Below are 18,082 nucleotides of genomic sequence, written 5' to 3'. Positions count from 1 at the left end.
CTGCCGCGGCCCGGCGCTGCCGCGGCCCGGCGCTGCCGCGGCCCGGCGCTGCCGCGGCCCGGCGCTGCCGCGGCCCGGCGCTGCCGCGGCCCGGCGCTGCCGCGGCCGCGCCCCCCGGAAGCGGCGGAGGGCGGCGGCCATGGCGGCGGAGCAGCGCTACCCGCGGAGCTCCATCGAGGATGACTTCAACTATGGCAGCAACGTGGCCTCGGCCAGCGTCCACATCCGCATGGGTAAGGACTGCGGAGCAGTGGGAGAGCCGCACGGCCTCTCCTCGGCCCCCCAGGCGCTTGCGGAGAGGCCCCCGCCGCCCCCGCTGGCGAGGCCGCTGCCGACAGGTGCCTCTGTGACATCCCGGTCAGCTCCGGCCTTGGCGGCAGCCCGGCTCCGCGCAGTGTTTTAGCCTGGCTGAAGGTTGGGAGTGCGGAGCCAGGGCGCTGTTTAGTCCGGGTTAGATACCCAGGGTGAGGGGCCGCGGCCGGCGAAGGCTTTGTCGTTTAACCGTGAAGGGGACAGGTTCTCTCCTGAGTGGAATTAGCCCGTGAACCGGCACCCTGAGTACATTCAGACTTGATTTCGTTCAGTGGCGGAGTCCAGACGTGACACATGAGATGCGTAGTCCCTGCAGAGACGCAGCTCCCGGGGGTGTTGAAGGAAAGCCGGGACGTGGCAGCGGGTGCCATGGTCTGTCTGACACGGCGCTCTAAGCCATAGGTTGGGCACAGTGCTCTCACGGGTCTATTCCAATATACTCATTCTGTGATTTATAAATACTAGAATTAGTGACCGTAATTACAGAAGTTTAACCATGAGACCGAAGGATTTGAATTTCTTCTGTGAGGTGTTAAAACTTTTGTTTCTTCCACTGAAGCATTTGGTATGCCTTCCATGTTAATTCTCTGTCAGGTCCATTAGGCACCAGTAACAGGATGGAGAAGGTATGCTGTTAGTATAGTGAGAATGGCAATTAAATGCCTTGCAAATGTTTTTTATATTTCTTTTGTCATCATTGTTAATAGTTAAATAATGATGTCCAGGAATCAATCTAATTTTGCCGTAATACTGTGCCAGGTTAAGTAAAATGGCTTTTTATGACTTTGTTCTGTGCTTTTTCACTATGATGTTATAATGGTTCCTTATGAAAATGAAAACCTGTATCCGATTTACTGTTGAACTTTGAAGTGCAAGTCAAAAGTGGTTTCATTTTTATTTTTCTTATTCCAGCGTTTCTGCGAAAGGTCTACAGCATTCTTTCTGTTCAAGTTCTATTGACCACAGTCACATCTGCAATTTTCCTATACTCTACTGGAGTGCAGGCATTTGTTCATGAGAGGTAAATTCTAAAGTGAAATGCACCTATTTAGCATGTGTTAGGTATAAATTACGTAACTTGTTGCTACACTTCAGTCTTCCTAATCCTTTTTATAACCTGTGTTTCATTGTTGTAATATATATTTTTAACTTGATTAGGGAGTAACTGTTTTTCTGTGACATTTTTCTTCTTGGTTTACTATGAAAGCAATTTTTTTTGTTGTGTTGTTGTTTATTTCAAGCAATGCTTAATTATTAGTGCTTATTTCAATATTTATGCTATGCAAACTTTTACATAAGTTGCAGAACATCTCAGTCACTGACATTTCTTGTTTTACCGTCTAACAACCTTTAGAATCTCTTTAGAATGCTGTTGTTTATAGGTGCCTGTTCCAAAAAGCAGAATCACGTCTTATTCCTCTTTCTCCCTCTCCCATCTTCTTTTTCTCCTTACTCCCTCCCCACTCCCACAAAAGAATTAGTCTGCTTAAATTCATGTGGGCATATTTCTTTTTACCTCTCAGGTTTTCATGATAAATCTCAAAATGCAAACAGTGGTGAACAGGCCAGGGAAAAGAACAGCTGGGAAAGGAGGAGGAGAGCACTGAGTCTAGTTTCTGTTTTCCTCCAAGTGCACCTTTGGACTTTTACTTTCACTTTAAAGCCCAAATGAAAAAGGAGGATTAAACACTGCATGAAAGTTTCAGTTTCTGTATAGCCTGTAGTATATACAACAGTAGTTGTAAAACTGTAGTTTTCTGCTTAAATCTGATAATTTAAAATTGCCCTGCTCACTTAGAACTGTTGTGATTTTGTATTTCCTGTTGGTCTTGTTTTTCCTTGGAGAGCTACTTGAATGATTTAGCAATACTTACTGTTCAGTACTGATTTTCTTTGGTGCGGTTAGTGCCCATGTTTGTTGCATTCAGGCGCTTATGAAAAATAGTTCTCTGAATATGGAGTTCAGAACAGGCAAAACAGTACATACACTTTAATATTCTTAGTTTGTATGGATGGATTTTCTTTTTTGTATGTATTCATTCCCAGGTAATGGATTTCTGGGCAATCTTCAGCCTTAGTATGAAAAAGTTACCTTTACTTGTGACTGTACTAGTGACTGTAGTAGTATGTTTTAGAACAGTTTCATTGTAAACCTGCAATACATTTACTTTGGATATCTTTTCCTAGATGATAACTTAAAAGTTTGGTTTTATATAAATTGTTTTATAGTCTTACAGGTATTCAATTTTGATTGCTTTTTTTTTTTTTTTTTAATATGGAATTTTACAGGCCTGCCTTGCTTTTAATATCTGGGTTTGGATCTCTGGCTGTGATCGTGGCACTGACCCTCTACAGACACCAGCACCCTGTTAATTTATACCTGCTGTTTGGATTTGTAAGTGTTTAGTTAAGTTAAATTATTAATTAATTAATTAATTCAGTGTAATAGTCCCTAGAATATCTTGCATTGCAATTAATTCCTTGAAACTAGAGGTATGTAATTTGTATTTCTTGTATTCTTTGAAAGGCATCCTATATATTTTTGAAGGTCTGACTTAACTGTTTGGAGATTCTGTCCACAGGTTATTCCCAGATAGCAGGAACTTCAGGTTTCTTTCAGCATCTTTTTAGAAAGAATGTTAGAACTTGGAACCAGTTTGAGCAAGGATTTTTGTGTGCATATAGAAATCTATCTGCTCTCATTGTTCTGTTGATGTCAGGGATTTTTTTCCTACTGCTCAGTAGGAAAGGAAGAGATAATCCTGTTACCTAAATTGTTTAATGGACAGCCTCCAGCAGAGACCCAAACCAGCCATATTATTTATTCCTCCAGTTGCTGTCTTTTTGATGCTAAATTCCCAACATGTTTCCAGAATAGGTAGATCAATCAGAGCTGTCCTCAAATTTGAGTCTTCTGCCTGATGTGAATATGTAGATCCAGGCTAACAGTTGCTCTTGGATATTTTGAGTTATGTAGCAAATCAGTCTTCTGAAAAGAAGACACAATAGCTCAATTAAAATTTGATGTTCTAAGAGTTGCCTAAATTGTATGTGTGATAAAACAGAAAGACAGCTTTGCTATGCAAGTGAACAGATTGTTTAAAGGATAAGATGGAAAGGAAACTGATGCAGACACTATATTAGACAGCTGTCCAACAAGATATTACAAATGTATTCCTTCTATAGCCCCTTGAATAGTTTGTTAGAAGTGTCATATAAATGCTGTGCACTTACAGTAGAAAATGTGACGTTTTTCTATAGGGATAGTTTCTTACTCATTTTACTTTGTATTGTACTCTTTTTATGTAACACAACTTCCAGCCCAGTAAGAAAGTGTGATTTCCATTCTCTTGTTGAAAATGAAACATGTTTTCTTACATAAAGATTTAACAGGAGACCTAATGTTTAATGGTTTGTTTTTTTTTTTTTATTCTTCCATATTTTTGGGTTTGCTTTTTGTAGACACTACTGGAAGCACTGACAGTTGCCATTACAGGTAAATAGTAGCCATCCTATTGTCTGATTCCATAAAGAATTTGGAAAATTAATCCATTATATTGTGCTATATTGCCATTAGGGTTTTCTAGATGTGACTAAAATGATAATGGATCCTGTTTGAAAATTTCAATGACAGTGATAGGAGTTTAGCAAAACCAGGAAATCAAGGGAGAACACTCAATTCTGATTCAGAAATGAAACCATATAAACTTGAAGTAAGGAATGAGTTGGGGAATCCATTCTTTCAGTATAGCTTAAAATGCTCTCGTTCATAATGTTCGGCTCTCAGCAGAGCTGATCTTCAAGTTGAAATAGTCCTACCTGCCCCCTCAATTTCCTCAAAGGGAATCTGAGTTTGGAAAATTCTGTGCTTCATCATCAGGGTTGAAATGAGGTAGTGTGCAGTCACATCATGGAATCACCTTGAACAATAAGCATAAGATGAAATCTCTTCATCCTGGCTTATGATATCCTGATTTGGGAAAGGAAAGATAAAGGAGGAAGGAGGGAAGAAAAAGGCTGCACGTGTTTCTGTTATCTTTCCCCTCCTCTCCCCTAATCAAAACTTTGAGCCTTTATAGGGGACTCTTTTAATTTTCCCCTTGTTTCAGTATCGTGAAAAATTTATATAGTTTTTTTCCTTAATATCTCTGTTATCTGTGCTTAAAATCTTTTGTTTTGTTGGTATTTACATAATTCTTAACTAGGCAAGACCTGTTGTTTCCATTTGAGAAGCTACAGCTATAAAGTAACTGACAAACTTATCTAGTACAAGAACCCTGAATCCTATGATCATGAATTTGAAATACAAAGACAAGTTCAGGCATAATTTACTTAATTTTATTCAAAGTTTAAATTTCTGTTTCTTCAAAAGATAACTCAGAAAATACATAGTATAGAGTTCTTTAATTGACAGATTACTTTTTCTGTTTGTAGTGAGTTTCTATGATGTCTCCATCGTTTTGCAAGCCTTTATTCTTACTGCTTCTGTATTTCTTGGATTGACTGCATATACCTTGCAGTCAAAGAGAGACTTCAGCAAATTTGGAGCAGGGTATGTTGATTTTTTTTTTTTTTTACATTTTTGTTGCTGTTAAGGCTTTGAGTTTTTTTCTTTCTTAAAGCAAGCTTTGCAGGTATTATAAGGAGTACAGGTCAATAGGATCTGCTTCAAGGAAATGGTGGGGGTTATTTATTTTAAATTATTAATTTTACCCAGTTCTGATCCCTGGTAAATTATTTTCAGTGGTAAAGAATCTTAAAGCAATTAGAAAACTAGTTTACCTGGATTTTTTACTGAGAGAGAAGGCAGATGTGTCAAATCTTTTAAAAAATTAAAGTTAGAACATAACTTTTGACAGCTTTACAAAATTTTTACTGCTAAGACCAGTGAACATCAGAATGAACATCTGAGACCAGTTGGCATATAAGAATTCCAGATATTTACTTGCCAAATATATTGTGAAGAGGTTTTAGAAAAAAGGATATTTTAAGTCAAATCTAAAAGAAAGTGTAGTGTTGATCACAGTGTATTTTATTTTCTTTCAGCCTCTTTGCTTGTTTGTGGATTTTAATCTTCTCAAGTTTCTTGAGGGTAAGATACTTCATGTTCACAGTTAAAAGATATTTACAGAATCACAGAATGGTGTGGGCTGGGATGGACCTCAAAGATCATCTAGTTCTAGCCTCCCTGCCATGAGCAGGGACACCTTCCACTAAGATCAGGTTGCTCAGACCTTTTACTAACTTTTAGTATAACTAAAAGGTTTGGATCAGCCAATATAGCTTAATGAAAGAAAATTCCTAATCAGATCCATTACTGTTCTAGATCATGCTGTTCTAGATCATCTGGCGATCTTTTAACCACACATTTTCAATTTAGATTTTTGTTGGCTGCTGTTCTTGCCAACGTAAAAGGGGTATTTGGGTTGATAGACAAAATTTGTCAATTGAGATGAAGAGAATGTGAAGCAGATTTGAGATTAATTGTATTTTGGTTTTCTAGTTGTTCTGCTGTTAGTATTCTGGAGACCAGAGCTTCCTCCTCTTAAGTGGAGGCACTGTTACTCAGAGATTGTGTGACTGGAGAGTGTATGGAATAAGAACATTGAAATATCACTATAATACTGTGGTTTTGTGTACATAACACTAGAAAGACTGTGTTTTAAATGTGGCGTATCATTATGCAGGGATTTTAATATTTTTAAAATGAAATTCACAAGTATCTTTTTCATATTTTATCTGTCTCCAGGTGTTTTTCTATAGTGAGACGATAGAGTTGGTGTTTGCTGCTGCTGGAGCTCTTTTGTTCTGTGGATTTATTATTTATGACACTCATTTGCTGATGCACAAGCTGTCTCCTGAAGAGTACATACTGGCTGCAATCAATCTCTACTTGGACATCATAAATCTGTTCTTACACTTGCTGCGTTTTCTGGAGGCATTTAATAAAAAATAGTCAAAAGCGATTTCACTACAGCACAATTAATGTTAAGTTTATGGATAATCTGCAAACTCAGTAGTTCTGCCTTCTAAAGACTGAATCTTTATTATGTTTGCATTCCATGAATATTGGTCCTTCCTTAGGGGAAAAATAGCTTTTTACATAGCTATAGTTCTTCTCCAGACCATGTGTATTATGTAGCTAACATGCTGTCATCATTACAGTCACTTTTTTAATCACTTAATTTACAATGTAATTAATGATTAAAATTTTGTCAACTCCTGTTTGACTCAGAATAAGCTTCCCTGCTGAAAATGTTTCCTTTGGGATTCATCATTCGTTTGTGTATCACATAATCACATAAGGGTAGCAGGAGTTTACCATTGTGCAATGTTTTCAATGTTTTACTAAGATTTTTTTTTTAAGTTTTTTTTTAATTTTTTTTTTTAGTTTTTGTTTGGTAAAATGAAATGCTGTCTCTGAGAGATACTCTGTCCTAGTTAAGGGCTGTTGCTATAGAAGCTGTGAAGGTGTTAATTAAAGGGAATATTCTTCATTTTAGTATTATTGCCTATCTTTCATTGTTCTTAAAAATCATTTGGAGATTGATTATGGCATTTGATCAACTTACGTATAATAAAACTCACTGTGTATCAATAAAAATTGGAAAGCATTTAGTCTGTTCCTGGAACTGAGACGAGTTTCAGGACCGTGGGAGTGAGCGCTGCAGACAGGTCGGTGTGACAGAGCAGAAGTGCTGTGGCTGTGGCTGTGGCTGCTTCCCACGCTGTGGCGATGCTGGAGGAGCAGGGAGCGTAAAACCGATTTTGAAAGGCTTCCTTCCCATCCAGCAAGGGATTGTTACCGAGGGACGAGGATGCGGTACCCGGGAAAGGGGCGCGTCCTGCCTGCCCCACGCTGGGGCTGGGTGCGCTTTCCGTGAGGCTGGCCGGGTGCCACTGCGAGTGGGTATGAGAGAGTGTGATAATCTCTCCCTTTGCCTTAGGATTGCACTCAGGACAGCGGGTCAGGAGCTAAGAGTAAATCCTCGCTTTTTACGTTGTCATGAAACACGCGTGTATCCTTTCATGCCTCCGGCCCGGCCGCGCAGCAGCGTCTGGGCGCCGCCCCGCAGGGGCGCGAAGCAGGAACGCGGCTGCGCGCTCGCTCGGAGAGTTACGGTAGAGCCCGTCTACCCCCGCGGGAGGCCGGGCGCCTCTCTTTGCGCATGCGCGGGCGGGCAGCGCGGCCTTGCGCGAGCGTGTGCGGCGGCCTCGCGCGCGGCAGGTGAGCGGGGCGGCCCCCCCCGCGTGCGCGCGGCCCCCCCGCGTGCGCGCGGCCCCCCCCGCGTGCGCGCGGCCCCCCCGCGTGCGCGCGGCCCCCCCAACCGCTCCCGCTTCCCTCCCCGCAGGACATGGCGAAGAGCCTGAGGAGCAAATGGAGGAGGAAGATGCGGGCGGAGAAGAGGAAGAAGAACGCGCCCAAGGAGCTGGAGAGGCTGAAGAAGATCCTGGGAACCAAAGCGGATGTCATCATGGAGGAGGTCAAGGAGGTGGCCACCGTGCTGCCCCCCGAGAAGGTGCTGGAGCAGAGAGGTGAGTGGGGCCCTGGCTGGCTTTGCCTGCGGCCGCCCGGCGGCGCGGTGTGCTGCGGTGCTGTTCCTGATCCTGGGCCTTTCACCGCCAGCATCAGCCCTATGCCTGTCGCAGGCGCAGAACAGTAAGTAGGAAAGCCTGTGTTTTAAAGCCAGAACGCTTTAAATTGATTGAATCTGGTCGTTTCGCAGCACTGCCGTTCATATTGCATCCGGTTACTTGCGGAACAAGGTTATTAACGTTTGGTTTTAGTGTGTAAAGTATGTAATGTATTGTGTGGAGAGATCTCTGACGACATCGGGTGAATGCGGTTTCACCACTTAGCAGTTGTTGCAATCACAGCATTATGTTTGCTGCCAAACTGTCTTAATTTGAGCAGGCTACTAAACATACAGAAGTTGGGGTAGGAGTAGTATGGGCCCAGTTTCTGAATGCTAATTACTGTTGCATTGCCCATGGTGCAGGAGTGGGTGGTGTTAGGTATCTACAGATAATGCCATCTTCCTTTTTGTGTTTGGAGCCGAATGTGAAGAAAGTAACCCAGGAAGACGAAAAAAAAGTTTTAAATAGCTGCATACTAGATGGGAGTCAGAAAGATACCTCCTCTTTCCAAAACTGACATCCAAACTAAATCATAGTTTTATTTTGATTTTCCAATTTATGCCACTTAAGATGTTCTGATACTGGAAATGGAAATAGAATGGTATATAAAAATATTTGTCTGGTTAAGGTTAGCTTCAAGTACAGTCTGTAATTTTATCCATGGTTCATATTTGTCCCACAAATCTGTTGAAGTTATTCTTTAAGGGATAGGTAGAATTGAATACATTGTCAGACTCCTAATGCTGAAGTTGAAGGAGAAATCATTGTCTTGAACTTAGTTTCTGAAGTAAACGCATGGCTGTCATTCCTGCACCTCCTTCCAACTCTGCTGGCAACTTTTCTGCAGGTGGCCAGTTTCATTTGGCTTTGCAAAAAAAAAAAAAATATAGCAGCCTCAGAAATACCTAAGAAAATAAAAACAGTTACAATTTTTGTGAAAATAATGGTGTCTTCTTTTAGAGGACGTTTCAGGATTAACTGTGAACACAAAGGAGTTCATATCTCCAAGTGTTACAAGAACTGAAATAGATAAAAACTTCACCCATAATATGTACTTCCTACAGCCAAAGAAAGTACATAGGTATCTATTACAGACATCTTACTGTGTTACCTTACGGTATTGTTTACAGCACACAGTGATTTTTTTTCCAACTTCTTAAGAAAAAAGTAGTGTAAGGTCTGCCATATTGGATAGGCTTTTGGTTCTGCCACCAGGCCCCCGTGCTGATTCTCTGCTGATTGCAAGTATTTGCAAACTCCCCCCAATTTAGGGCTCCATAAGCACATCTCTGGTGCAGATTGCTGTAGACTATCATCCTCAACTATTGAAGCAGCATGTTGGCTATTTCCTCATGAGCTTTGTCTCCCAACATCAAACAAGCACAAACATATAAGTCTGTTTTTCCTCTCCATAAAACTTGCGGTAAAGGCTTGAGTTTCACACATATGGTTTGGGAGCAAGGTTGGGATGAAATGACAGAGCAGACTTCTATTCAGTACTTAGCAAAGTGTTCCTCTTGCACTTTGTTATGTCACCAAGACATGATGTTCGTGGGGTGTTAGACAGCTGGGGATGCCGTTCTTGGGACTGACCATGTCATGGGCAGTCTTCCTCATCCTAGACATTAATCCTCTCTTTCTGCCTGTAAATGTGTTAGACCTGATGTCATGCTCACTCCTTGAGGCAGGTGTGGCATCACTGGCTGATACTCCTATTGTCATTGTATTTCACCTTTTCTCCTTACTATTCTTTTTACTTGTCTTCATCTTCCACTCAGAATAATTTTTTAGAGCAGATCTTAAACATTACATCCTAAAAAGTGTGTAATTGTGCATATGTTTCAGTAAGCCTATGGCTTCATGCATGTTTTCATGATGGAATATACAATGTTCTTAGATACAGGATTGGAATAGATTACAGATGAAAGAATAAGATGCTTTGCCCAGACATGGCCTTTAGGAAAAATATTGCACGTTGACTATCAACTGTTGAAGCCCCTTGGTTGCAGTTGCATTGGTTTGGAAAGTGCTTTCAGTTTTATAAACCCTTCAGGTCTCTATGTACAAATAGTGTTGTGTCTAGGGATATTTTTAGCATTTGGGGGAATCTAGTAGCAAAATAGCTTCTATGAAGCTGATTCAGATACTTTACTTACTAAAAATACCTTTAATTTTCAGATGACTGCAAAATGGAGCTGGATAATAAACGAAACAAAAAAACTCTTCTAGACCAGCATGGACAGTACCCAATATGGATGAATTCCAGGCAAAAAAAGAAGCTTAAGGCTCAACGTCTTAAAGGGAAAAAAAAATCAAAATTGGCCAAAGGCCTTGTTTGGTAAAATCAGTTTTGTAAAAATCATGAATATTTTATTTAACAAAATAAATTTTCCACATAAGTTCATGAGATTCTGTGCTTCGTCACCGAGTGTAATTTATTGTGCTGAATGAATTTTTGAAGAGATTATTTGGCCAGCAAATGATGACAGGAATAGCTGCCAGACTTAAAAAGTAAACTGAGTGCCTTTGAATAGACTAATTGCCTGTGGTTATCTGTTTTCTTGGGGGGTGAGGGTCTTCATCTTTTATACTGTGAACACCAAAAACAGTAAAGGAAACTCTAAAAGTAATGAAACCAAATGTTTTTGTACTGTGGTCTTTGTCAGTGTAAGTTGTCTTTTAGTAAATATAACCAGAGGATTCTGTAAACACACTGTATGCTTTAAATCTTTCTGTAAAATTTGTTGCACTGACTTGTGTTACTTTTAATGTCTGATAATTAACAAAAGTACATTTTTATATGTAACCCAAATATTTTTATGCTGAAACAAGACCAGGGCCTCATGAAAATTCTGCAAGTAAAATGAGAAAGTGTCAGTCTGACATAAGTTCACAAAGAGAACAAATTATTTCATTGCTGTCTGCAGCAGAAATATTGTAGGAACTAAATAAGTAAAAGTACAACCACTTCTTTTATTAATAAAATGAGAGAAAGCAAATGCACAGAATGGAAATAAAATAGTATTATTTAAGATATTTTCCAAGTTTTAGTAAAGTAAATGAGAATTTTGTTTCCATATGTATTTTCAGTAGCCTCTTACGCCTTTTAAAATGGTACTTACCTATCCTGCTTTACAATGTGTGCATAGGATAAAATATTGCATGATTGTGTAACAGATGCCATTTATGTGATTAGCTACATTTGGGTGCATATTACTTGGCAATAACGTGAGATGACAGATGCAAGACTTAGTTGCCCTGAAAGCTTGTGTTTTTAAAATGTCTCTCATTTCAAGGATGGAAATAATTACAGTACCAGCCCTGTCAGTATGTTGCCTTCCAAGTACCATGCATAGATACAGGACATAACCTTTGTCCAGCTTCATGCAAGATAAGATCCATGTTGTGTAATTACACACAAATTGTGATTTGTGTCCATTGTTATAACTTGGGCATAGGAAAAAAGATCTATTCTTTTAATTACACTAGGTTGTAGTATGTTAAAATCTGGTAAGAAGAGCTCAGTGTGATAGAAAACCAAGTTTTTCTGAAAAATACTGTGCATTTATTAGTATTATTAGGGGAAAGGTACATAAACAATTACGACGATGTTAAAGGAAAAACCAACGTGTCTTCTATTTTCATATAAATTGACAGTTAATGGCGTGGTAAGATATAGATCACATATTGCCAAATTATATGCTATTAATAAACCTGTACTTTAAAAATATTTCTGTTAAATTAATAAAAGCCCTGCTAGTTGATAAAAACAGCTTCTGCTATCAATTTTTTTGTTCTTACTAGATAAATGGATCTGGGTTTTGGTATCAAATTTATCTAAATGTTAGCACGTGGATTAGGACTACTTTAAAATTGATTCATGTGGAGGAAACTTTATGAATGACTTTTAACTAGGAATTGAATGAACAGTCAGATTGTATTTATTTACTATTGTTACAGCATAGGCTTTATTTTGTTTAATATATGCTTTGGGGAATTGAGATGGGGAGCTTCTCGGGCTTAAGTGTGAAAAAACAATTGTTTTGTTTAATAGAGTAAGCACAGTGCTATTTTTGACATGTTGTTTGTAAATCAGATGACTTTCAAGGAGCTCCCAGTGGGAAAGCAGGCTGCTTTTTCCTGAGTGGAGATGATTAAAGTGGCAAAGTACCCCTGTTGAGATGTACAGCTTCAGAGCCAGTTTATTCTTTAGGTTTATTCTTTAGCTCCTTGAAAGTGCACAGCCATCAAGCCTCATCTTCCTCAAGCCTGCCACTGCTCTACTGGCCTTACGCTGTCCTCTCTCCAGAGATGTTTCACTGCTGCCCGTGCTGCTGCTTCTATAAGAGAAAGTTACCTTTATAACTGAATAGTCTTGCTCATTTGTGCTTTTATGACATAACCCTGAGCTTTGTTGTATAGATTTATTAGTCAGCTGCTTTTGTGACCAGATTAAGAATTTGAATCTTAAGTGAAAGATGGCAGATGCTGCACTGATGTTTCATTTAGAAGTTGCTTCCTTCCTGTAACAATAGTAGCTGTGTGAGGTATTTCCTTCATGGTGTCCAGGATGAAGTCAAACATGTTCACTTAAATGACAGATATTTTAAGACATCCTGTTTGATTTTTGAGGTGAAATGGAGGATAAGGAAGGAATAAACACAGTCTTTACTGGGCTATAGCTCTTAGTCTAGTCTAGTACCAGTGTATTGTACAATGTCATACCTCACTCAGGTGAGGCAGAGCTCTCTATGGGCCAGGAAACATTTTTGAGAGCTCTTTTGGGATCTGCAATACAGGCTTTAAAAGCTTGCTTGTAGATAGATAAGGGGAACTTTAGATTAAACATGCAGCATGGATGTAACCAGAGGTTGAGTCATGCATGGATACAGAAGTGATATTCTTCTGTCTGGGATTTGAGTATATACTACATGTGGATACTGTAATTTTGTATTTGGAATTTGTTTTGACCAACTCTAATTTTTGAATAGAAATACCAAATTATTTATTTGCCTTTGAGTATTTGATTCATACTGCTGAATCTGAAATATGTTTCTGTTTGAGTTGATGGAAAAAGCCCCGTTTCCTTCCAGTAGAAATTAAATTAAACATAATTTGTTTTGACTGAAGTACATATTTTAAAAGTCCACAGAGGGATTTTCAAAGAAGTAACCGATCTGCTTCTAAACAGCATTCTAGTAATATCATAATTCATTGGTCTTTACATGAAAAATGTTCTTTAGATTGGGATTGAGGGAGAAAATAGTTCAATCAATAGTTGATTGATTGAACTATTAACAAACTGATAGAAGTCTATAATTGTGTAACTTAAATGGCATTGTCAATGTGGTGGTTGGGGTTTTTTTAAATTTTATAATTATGTTATGAAATTGCTTAGTTGCAACTTTATGCCACCTACCTGCAAAGTGCTATGGTAACTGTACTTCCTGGACCTACATACAGAAGGCAGAGGAAATAATGCAGGTACTTTTGAACTACATGCAGAAAATCCAGCACTGAAAGAATTAAATTCTATCATTTTATTGAAATGTTTATGTGTATAAGATGTGCATGTATTCATGCAGTATAAAAATTGCATTAACAAATTGCTAAATGTCCTGCAGATTGTTGGCACTTTCTTAGGAAGATGACAAAATCTGCCCTGTTTGACCTAGTGTGTAGGACTTGATTTTTAAAGCGAATTATTTCACTAAAATAACTGGCAGCACTGATGGTTCACTTCCTGGGCTTTTCTGGTAACTCATTCCTGCTCTGGGGCACCTCTGCACTGTGTAGTCAAGTCAGTTAGGGAACCAGTTAGCTAAGATACAATGAAAATATTCTTACTTTCCCCATTTTTTTCAGCTGGATTGTCTTACAACCTTACTGTACAAAAAGCAGCGTCAGCAGGAGGCAGTACAAGACCAGGATGGAAGACCAAGCTGGTGAAGGCAGGGCTGTGTCAGGCTGTCCTGGTTCATGAGTCACATCTCCTCCTGTGGCATTAGTGCCTCTTGGTGAGGCCACTGAGCAGTACAGTGTTGTGAAGGTGAAGAGGAGTTCTGGACACAGGTCAAGCAAGTGCATTGAATTAGGAGTTTTGAAAGTCTTTCTCAATGAAGGGCATAGTTTTGGAGTCTTCCCTACAGCTGACACTGTGGTTATAGAGGATGCTAAATATAGTTTGGGGCTGCTTAGTACTGGAGGAAGAATGTCATGGCCACATGGTACAAAATGGTCTCCTGATAAGTGGTCACAACTTCCTAAACAAAAGGAGTCCTGTTCAAAGGCTTTATAGTGTATGTCTGTTTCTATTATTCTACCTTTCCCTCCTGCTGCCTGAACAGTTGTGTGGGTTCTGACTTTCATGGAAGCTGGATATCTGATCTGTAGTGTGAACATGTCTGGGATCAGACGTTACGAGACTGTAGTCGTAGTGAGCAGAAATCTGAGTGGTGCAAAGCAATCCGCTGCTCAGGGTCTGAATTGAGCTACGGCATTTGTGGGGAGGATGAGACTCTGAAGTAAGAGCTATGTATCGCTCTCTTAAGGCCATGGTTTTACCATCAATTTTAACTTGCCTAGGAGTGAAGTTTCAGGTCAGGACTGACTGAGCCATCTGAGAGCTCACTGCTGCAGGAAGAGGCTCTTTTCAGCTTTTTCCTTTCCCTTCTCCAACTGCATTGTCCAACTCGCAATTTCCTACTTTAGAAGAACAGACAGTGGGATTTTTTTTTCCAAGTTAAAAGTGAAAAAGAACTAACAACTTTCTTCTGTTAATAGACACTACACAGTTGTGACAAGCCTACCATTTTCACTGTCATTTAATTCTTCCTAAACTACTACATTTTTCTGATCTCTGCCTAATCAATAGTGACAGAATTTAAAAGAAAAGAGAAGGCAGAATGGGAAGGGGATATTTGCACTGTTTCCTCTCATCGCAGTCATTTAAACACTGCTCCCTCAGGTCTCTAATCTTTCTCATGCTCATATTCAATATAAAAGGTCTGAAATGTTAGGAACAGTACCTGATGTGGCAAAAGAGGGCTGTGTATCAAGGGTCCTCTGCAAGGCAGCATGAGGACTGCTTATGAAATGCTTGTATATTCAGAGTAAACTGACTTCCTCTGTTTTCAATCTAGTCAACTATTAGGAGGCTGTGAAAGTTACTTACATTCTTGTTTGGTAAACTGTTATCTAGTGTATTTTTCTCTCTAACTACAGTTAATTTTCTTGCAAGGTTTTTGAAGTCTGAATGCAGATTTCACAGCATTTTTTACCTTTTGCCTTTAACCAGAAGTTGGGTTTGTGGATAGTATTTCAGGAAGCAAAAGTGCATTTGTTGTCTTAGGATGGCTCATCTGACTCAGCGCAGCTGGTCCATTCATACACTCACTTTATGTGAAATGCATCATATTTCCCTTTTGAAAGGTGACAAATTCATAATGTATAGGTGCAACAGCTATTCCATGGTACAGCTTGCTACATTGAGTCTTTAAATTACTTTGACAATAGGTGTCCTGTAAATTTAGCTTTGGTGGATTCTCATGTCTGTGTTTGAAACAAGAACTTTTTTGATCCACCAACTGTGCTTCTGTCCATCTTGCTTCTGCAAAATAGGACAGAACTTGGTGCAGATCAGATCAGAGCTGCAGTTTGTCTCACAACTAAACACAAAACATTTCTACAAAAGCTTAGAAGGGCTCAGTGACAACACCACCTTGATTGTAGTCTCTTGGGTTTGGTTCATCACCACTGCTGCTACTAAATAGCCTCACTCACTGCAAATGCAAAATGTGAGTTAGTTCCTTTAATATGTGCAAAAAGATATTTAAAACTGAATTTGTGAAAACTAAGAAAGGTAAGATACAGTGTTTTTTCTAAACTTGTTGTACCCCCTTGGAATGTGGTATTAGAGGATGTACGGGAAGAAGCCGGGAACTGAAGTGCGCCAGGTTATGAGCAAAGCTGATGGTGGAGCTACAAAGTGACCCATCCAAAGCACAGCTGGGCACCCTCAGACACTTTGTTTTTTCTCTCCTAAATGTCTTTAAGTCTGCCTGAATTTGGGGGGAAAAAAACTGGTAACCCTTTAGAGCAAATGCAGCCATAGTGTGATCCATATACTTGTGGTTGCTGGAACTACACATCCATGTCTTGGCTGCTACTGTCTTGAAGAGAAAAAAATGTTTAATTGCTCGACTGTAAGACCAGGGTGTAAGATCATCCATGGGAGAGGTTACAGATTGGTCTGTTGATGTAATAACTAGGAACTATTGCTTCAATGTAGGATATAGACTGTTTATATACAGGCACCTGTGATTTTATCTATCACTTTTAAATAGGTTGTCAAGCACTAGGCTTTCTCTTTTTCTCTTGGGGGAGAAGATTGCATGTGGATTTGTTATTTTGCTTACTGTTTAAAATAAATACCCACACCCTAAACACACACCCTCTGTGTGTCCAGTATTTTAGAAATATTTTTATAAAATTTAAAATCAAAAATCAAAATTTGCATTTCTGTTTCCTTAGGCAACCAGAAAGATGTTTACAGCCAATGCATATCCCTAACACATGCTATCAAACTTCAGAGTATCATCCTCTGCTAATTGTAGAGATTGGAATTTGAGGAAATTGTAGGGGTTTAGATTTTTTTGGGTTCCTTCCCCCCATGGAAGAAAAGTTTTCTGTTGAACTCCTTAACCAGCTCCTGACAGAAACGCTTAGCAGTGGGAAGTGAATCTGTACTTCCACAACTGGTGGTTGCCCTGTAACGGCGATGGGAGGAGGACGAAGGGCAAAGTCTGTCACACGATGTGTTTCCATCTCAGCATCTCACTTTGCACAACAGCATCACCCAAATTCACTGGCGATGAGACGGGTTTGTCCGTCATCCTGCTCAATGGCAACAGCTTCTACCATGTTACGTCTTCACTCCGATTCAGCCGTGGCGCAGATGCCATGAGTCGGTGGCTTCAGTCCGTTTCCCCCTTGGCGTATCGGTGGCACGGCTAACCGGCCCCATCTCTGGGGGCTGGGAGAAAGGCGGAAGCGCTTCCCTGCAGGAGCGGTCCCGGCGCGACCCTGCCGGGCGGGCCGGAGCCGCCCGCGCCCGGGCCGCCGCTGCCCGGCAGGCGGCGCCGGCGGCGGCGGAGCGGCCGCCCGGCAAAGGGCGCCGGCCCCGGGCTGGCCCCGGGGCGGCCAGGGCTCCCGGGCCCCGTGGGAAGTGGCAGCGCCGACACCCTGTGCCGTATTCCTTGGTCTGGGAGCTGTGCTGCGTTTCCCACGGGGCGTGCAGTAATTGCAGGGAGACGCGCGGAGCCGGTGCCGCGGTGCCGTAGCCTGGGGGCTCGCTTTGCCGTGGGTATTCCCAGTGCTCCTGGGCTCCACGCTTTCCTAACTGCCTGAAAAGCTGCTGGAAATACAGTCGCATTCCCTGTCCTAGTAAGGAGTGGCATTTAAATGTCTAAAACCATCTGGTGTTTTTACTGGTGATCTGTTTACAACTGAGTGCAGTTATTCTCTAAAAGTATACTGAAAATGCTACTTCATGAAAATGCTTCCCCAGTCTATTTTTTTTCCCCCTTAAACATGTCATTTTTCCAGGGAAGTGCACAAAGGGATCCATGACTTTTTCTGATGTATAGTGTTTTGTGTTTAAAAGGAAGGCTCTTTAAAAGCCTCTTATCAATCAACTGAAGCATTTTAATGACAATTTCAGAAACTCAGTGGAAAGGGAGTTGTTTTATATCTGCTTGTTTTATTTGCATTTTAAAATCTGCACGTGGTGATTTCAGCGAAGGTCCTGTGTCAGGGAAATCCAGAAGTGAAGTTGACCAGAGACAAGTAAAAATGCCTGTGTTGTTTTCATTGTCCAAATGTAATGATGTGCAATGATTTAAACCAGCAGTTTCACATGGTTAAAAATGAATTAGATTTATAAAATTCTAAAAGTAACCTCAGACACAACAAAAAGGATAACAGTTTGTGTTAGGGTAGCATTAGTTTTCAGGCTACAAAAACTATTTTTTATGCATTCATAAAACAAAAAGTGTTTTTATTTTTAGGAATGCTCAGGAAAAAAAATCGTTTTTATGCCAACAAACACTGTTACAACAAATGTATCTATTCC

The 18,082-nt window shown here is 40.3% G+C and overlaps 2 protein-coding genes across 2 annotated transcripts; both read left to right on the top strand.

Moving 5' to 3' along the window:
• The first annotated feature begins 122 nt into the window (after window positions 1-122).
• On the top strand, window positions 123-6,926 carry TMBIM4 (transmembrane BAX inhibitor motif containing 4). The gene is made up of 7 exons (XM_021547406.4): window positions 123-233; window positions 1,225-1,333; window positions 2,602-2,707; window positions 3,775-3,808; window positions 4,747-4,864; window positions 5,359-5,404; window positions 6,062-6,926. Exons 1-7 carry the CDS (start codon window positions 140-142, stop codon window positions 6,266-6,268), a joined length of 714 nt encoding a protein of 237 aa, XP_021403081.2. The 5' UTR covers window positions 123-139; the 3' UTR covers window positions 6,269-6,926.
• A 574-nt stretch (window positions 6,927-7,500) lies between these two features.
• On the top strand, window positions 7,501-10,590 carry LLPH (LLP homolog, long-term synaptic facilitation factor). Its single transcript, XM_021547397.4, has 3 exons — window positions 7,501-7,540; window positions 7,665-7,848; window positions 10,129-10,590. The coding sequence occupies exons 2-3, from the start codon at window positions 7,668-7,670 to the stop codon at window positions 10,290-10,292; spliced, it is 345 nt and encodes a 114-aa protein (XP_021403072.1). The 5' UTR covers window positions 7,501-7,540; window positions 7,665-7,667; the 3' UTR covers window positions 10,293-10,590.
• Window positions 10,591-18,082: the final 7,492 nt, after the last annotated feature.

The sequence above is a fragment of the Lonchura striata genome, chromosome 1A (genome assembly GCF_050655825.1).
Source record: "Lonchura striata isolate lonStrDom1 chromosome 1A, ASM5065582v1, whole genome shotgun sequence".
Taxonomy (NCBI): domain Eukaryota; kingdom Metazoa; phylum Chordata; class Aves; order Passeriformes; family Estrildidae; genus Lonchura; species Lonchura striata.
The sequence above is the reverse complement of the archived record's forward strand: the minus strand, read 5'-3'. Positions and strand labels throughout refer to the sequence as shown.

Coding starts and splice junctions, on each gene's coding strand:
- TMBIM4 (XM_021547406.4), top strand. CDS start 140: ATGGCGGCGGAGCAGCGCTACCCGCGGAGCTCCATCGAGGATGACTTC. Junction 2,708..3,774: donor TATACCTGCTGTTTGGATTT/GTAAGTGTTTAG, acceptor TGCTTTTTGTAG/ACACTACTGGAAGCACTGAC. Junction 3,809..4,746: donor ACTGACAGTTGCCATTACAG/GTAAATAGTAGC, acceptor TTCTGTTTGTAG/TGAGTTTCTATGATGTCTCC.
- LLPH (XM_021547397.4), top strand. CDS start 7,668: ATGGCGAAGAGCCTGAGGAGCAAATGGAGGAGGAAGATGCGGGCGGAG. Junction 7,849..10,128: donor GAAGGTGCTGGAGCAGAGAG/GTGAGTGGGGCC, acceptor TTTAATTTTCAG/ATGACTGCAAAATGGAGCTG.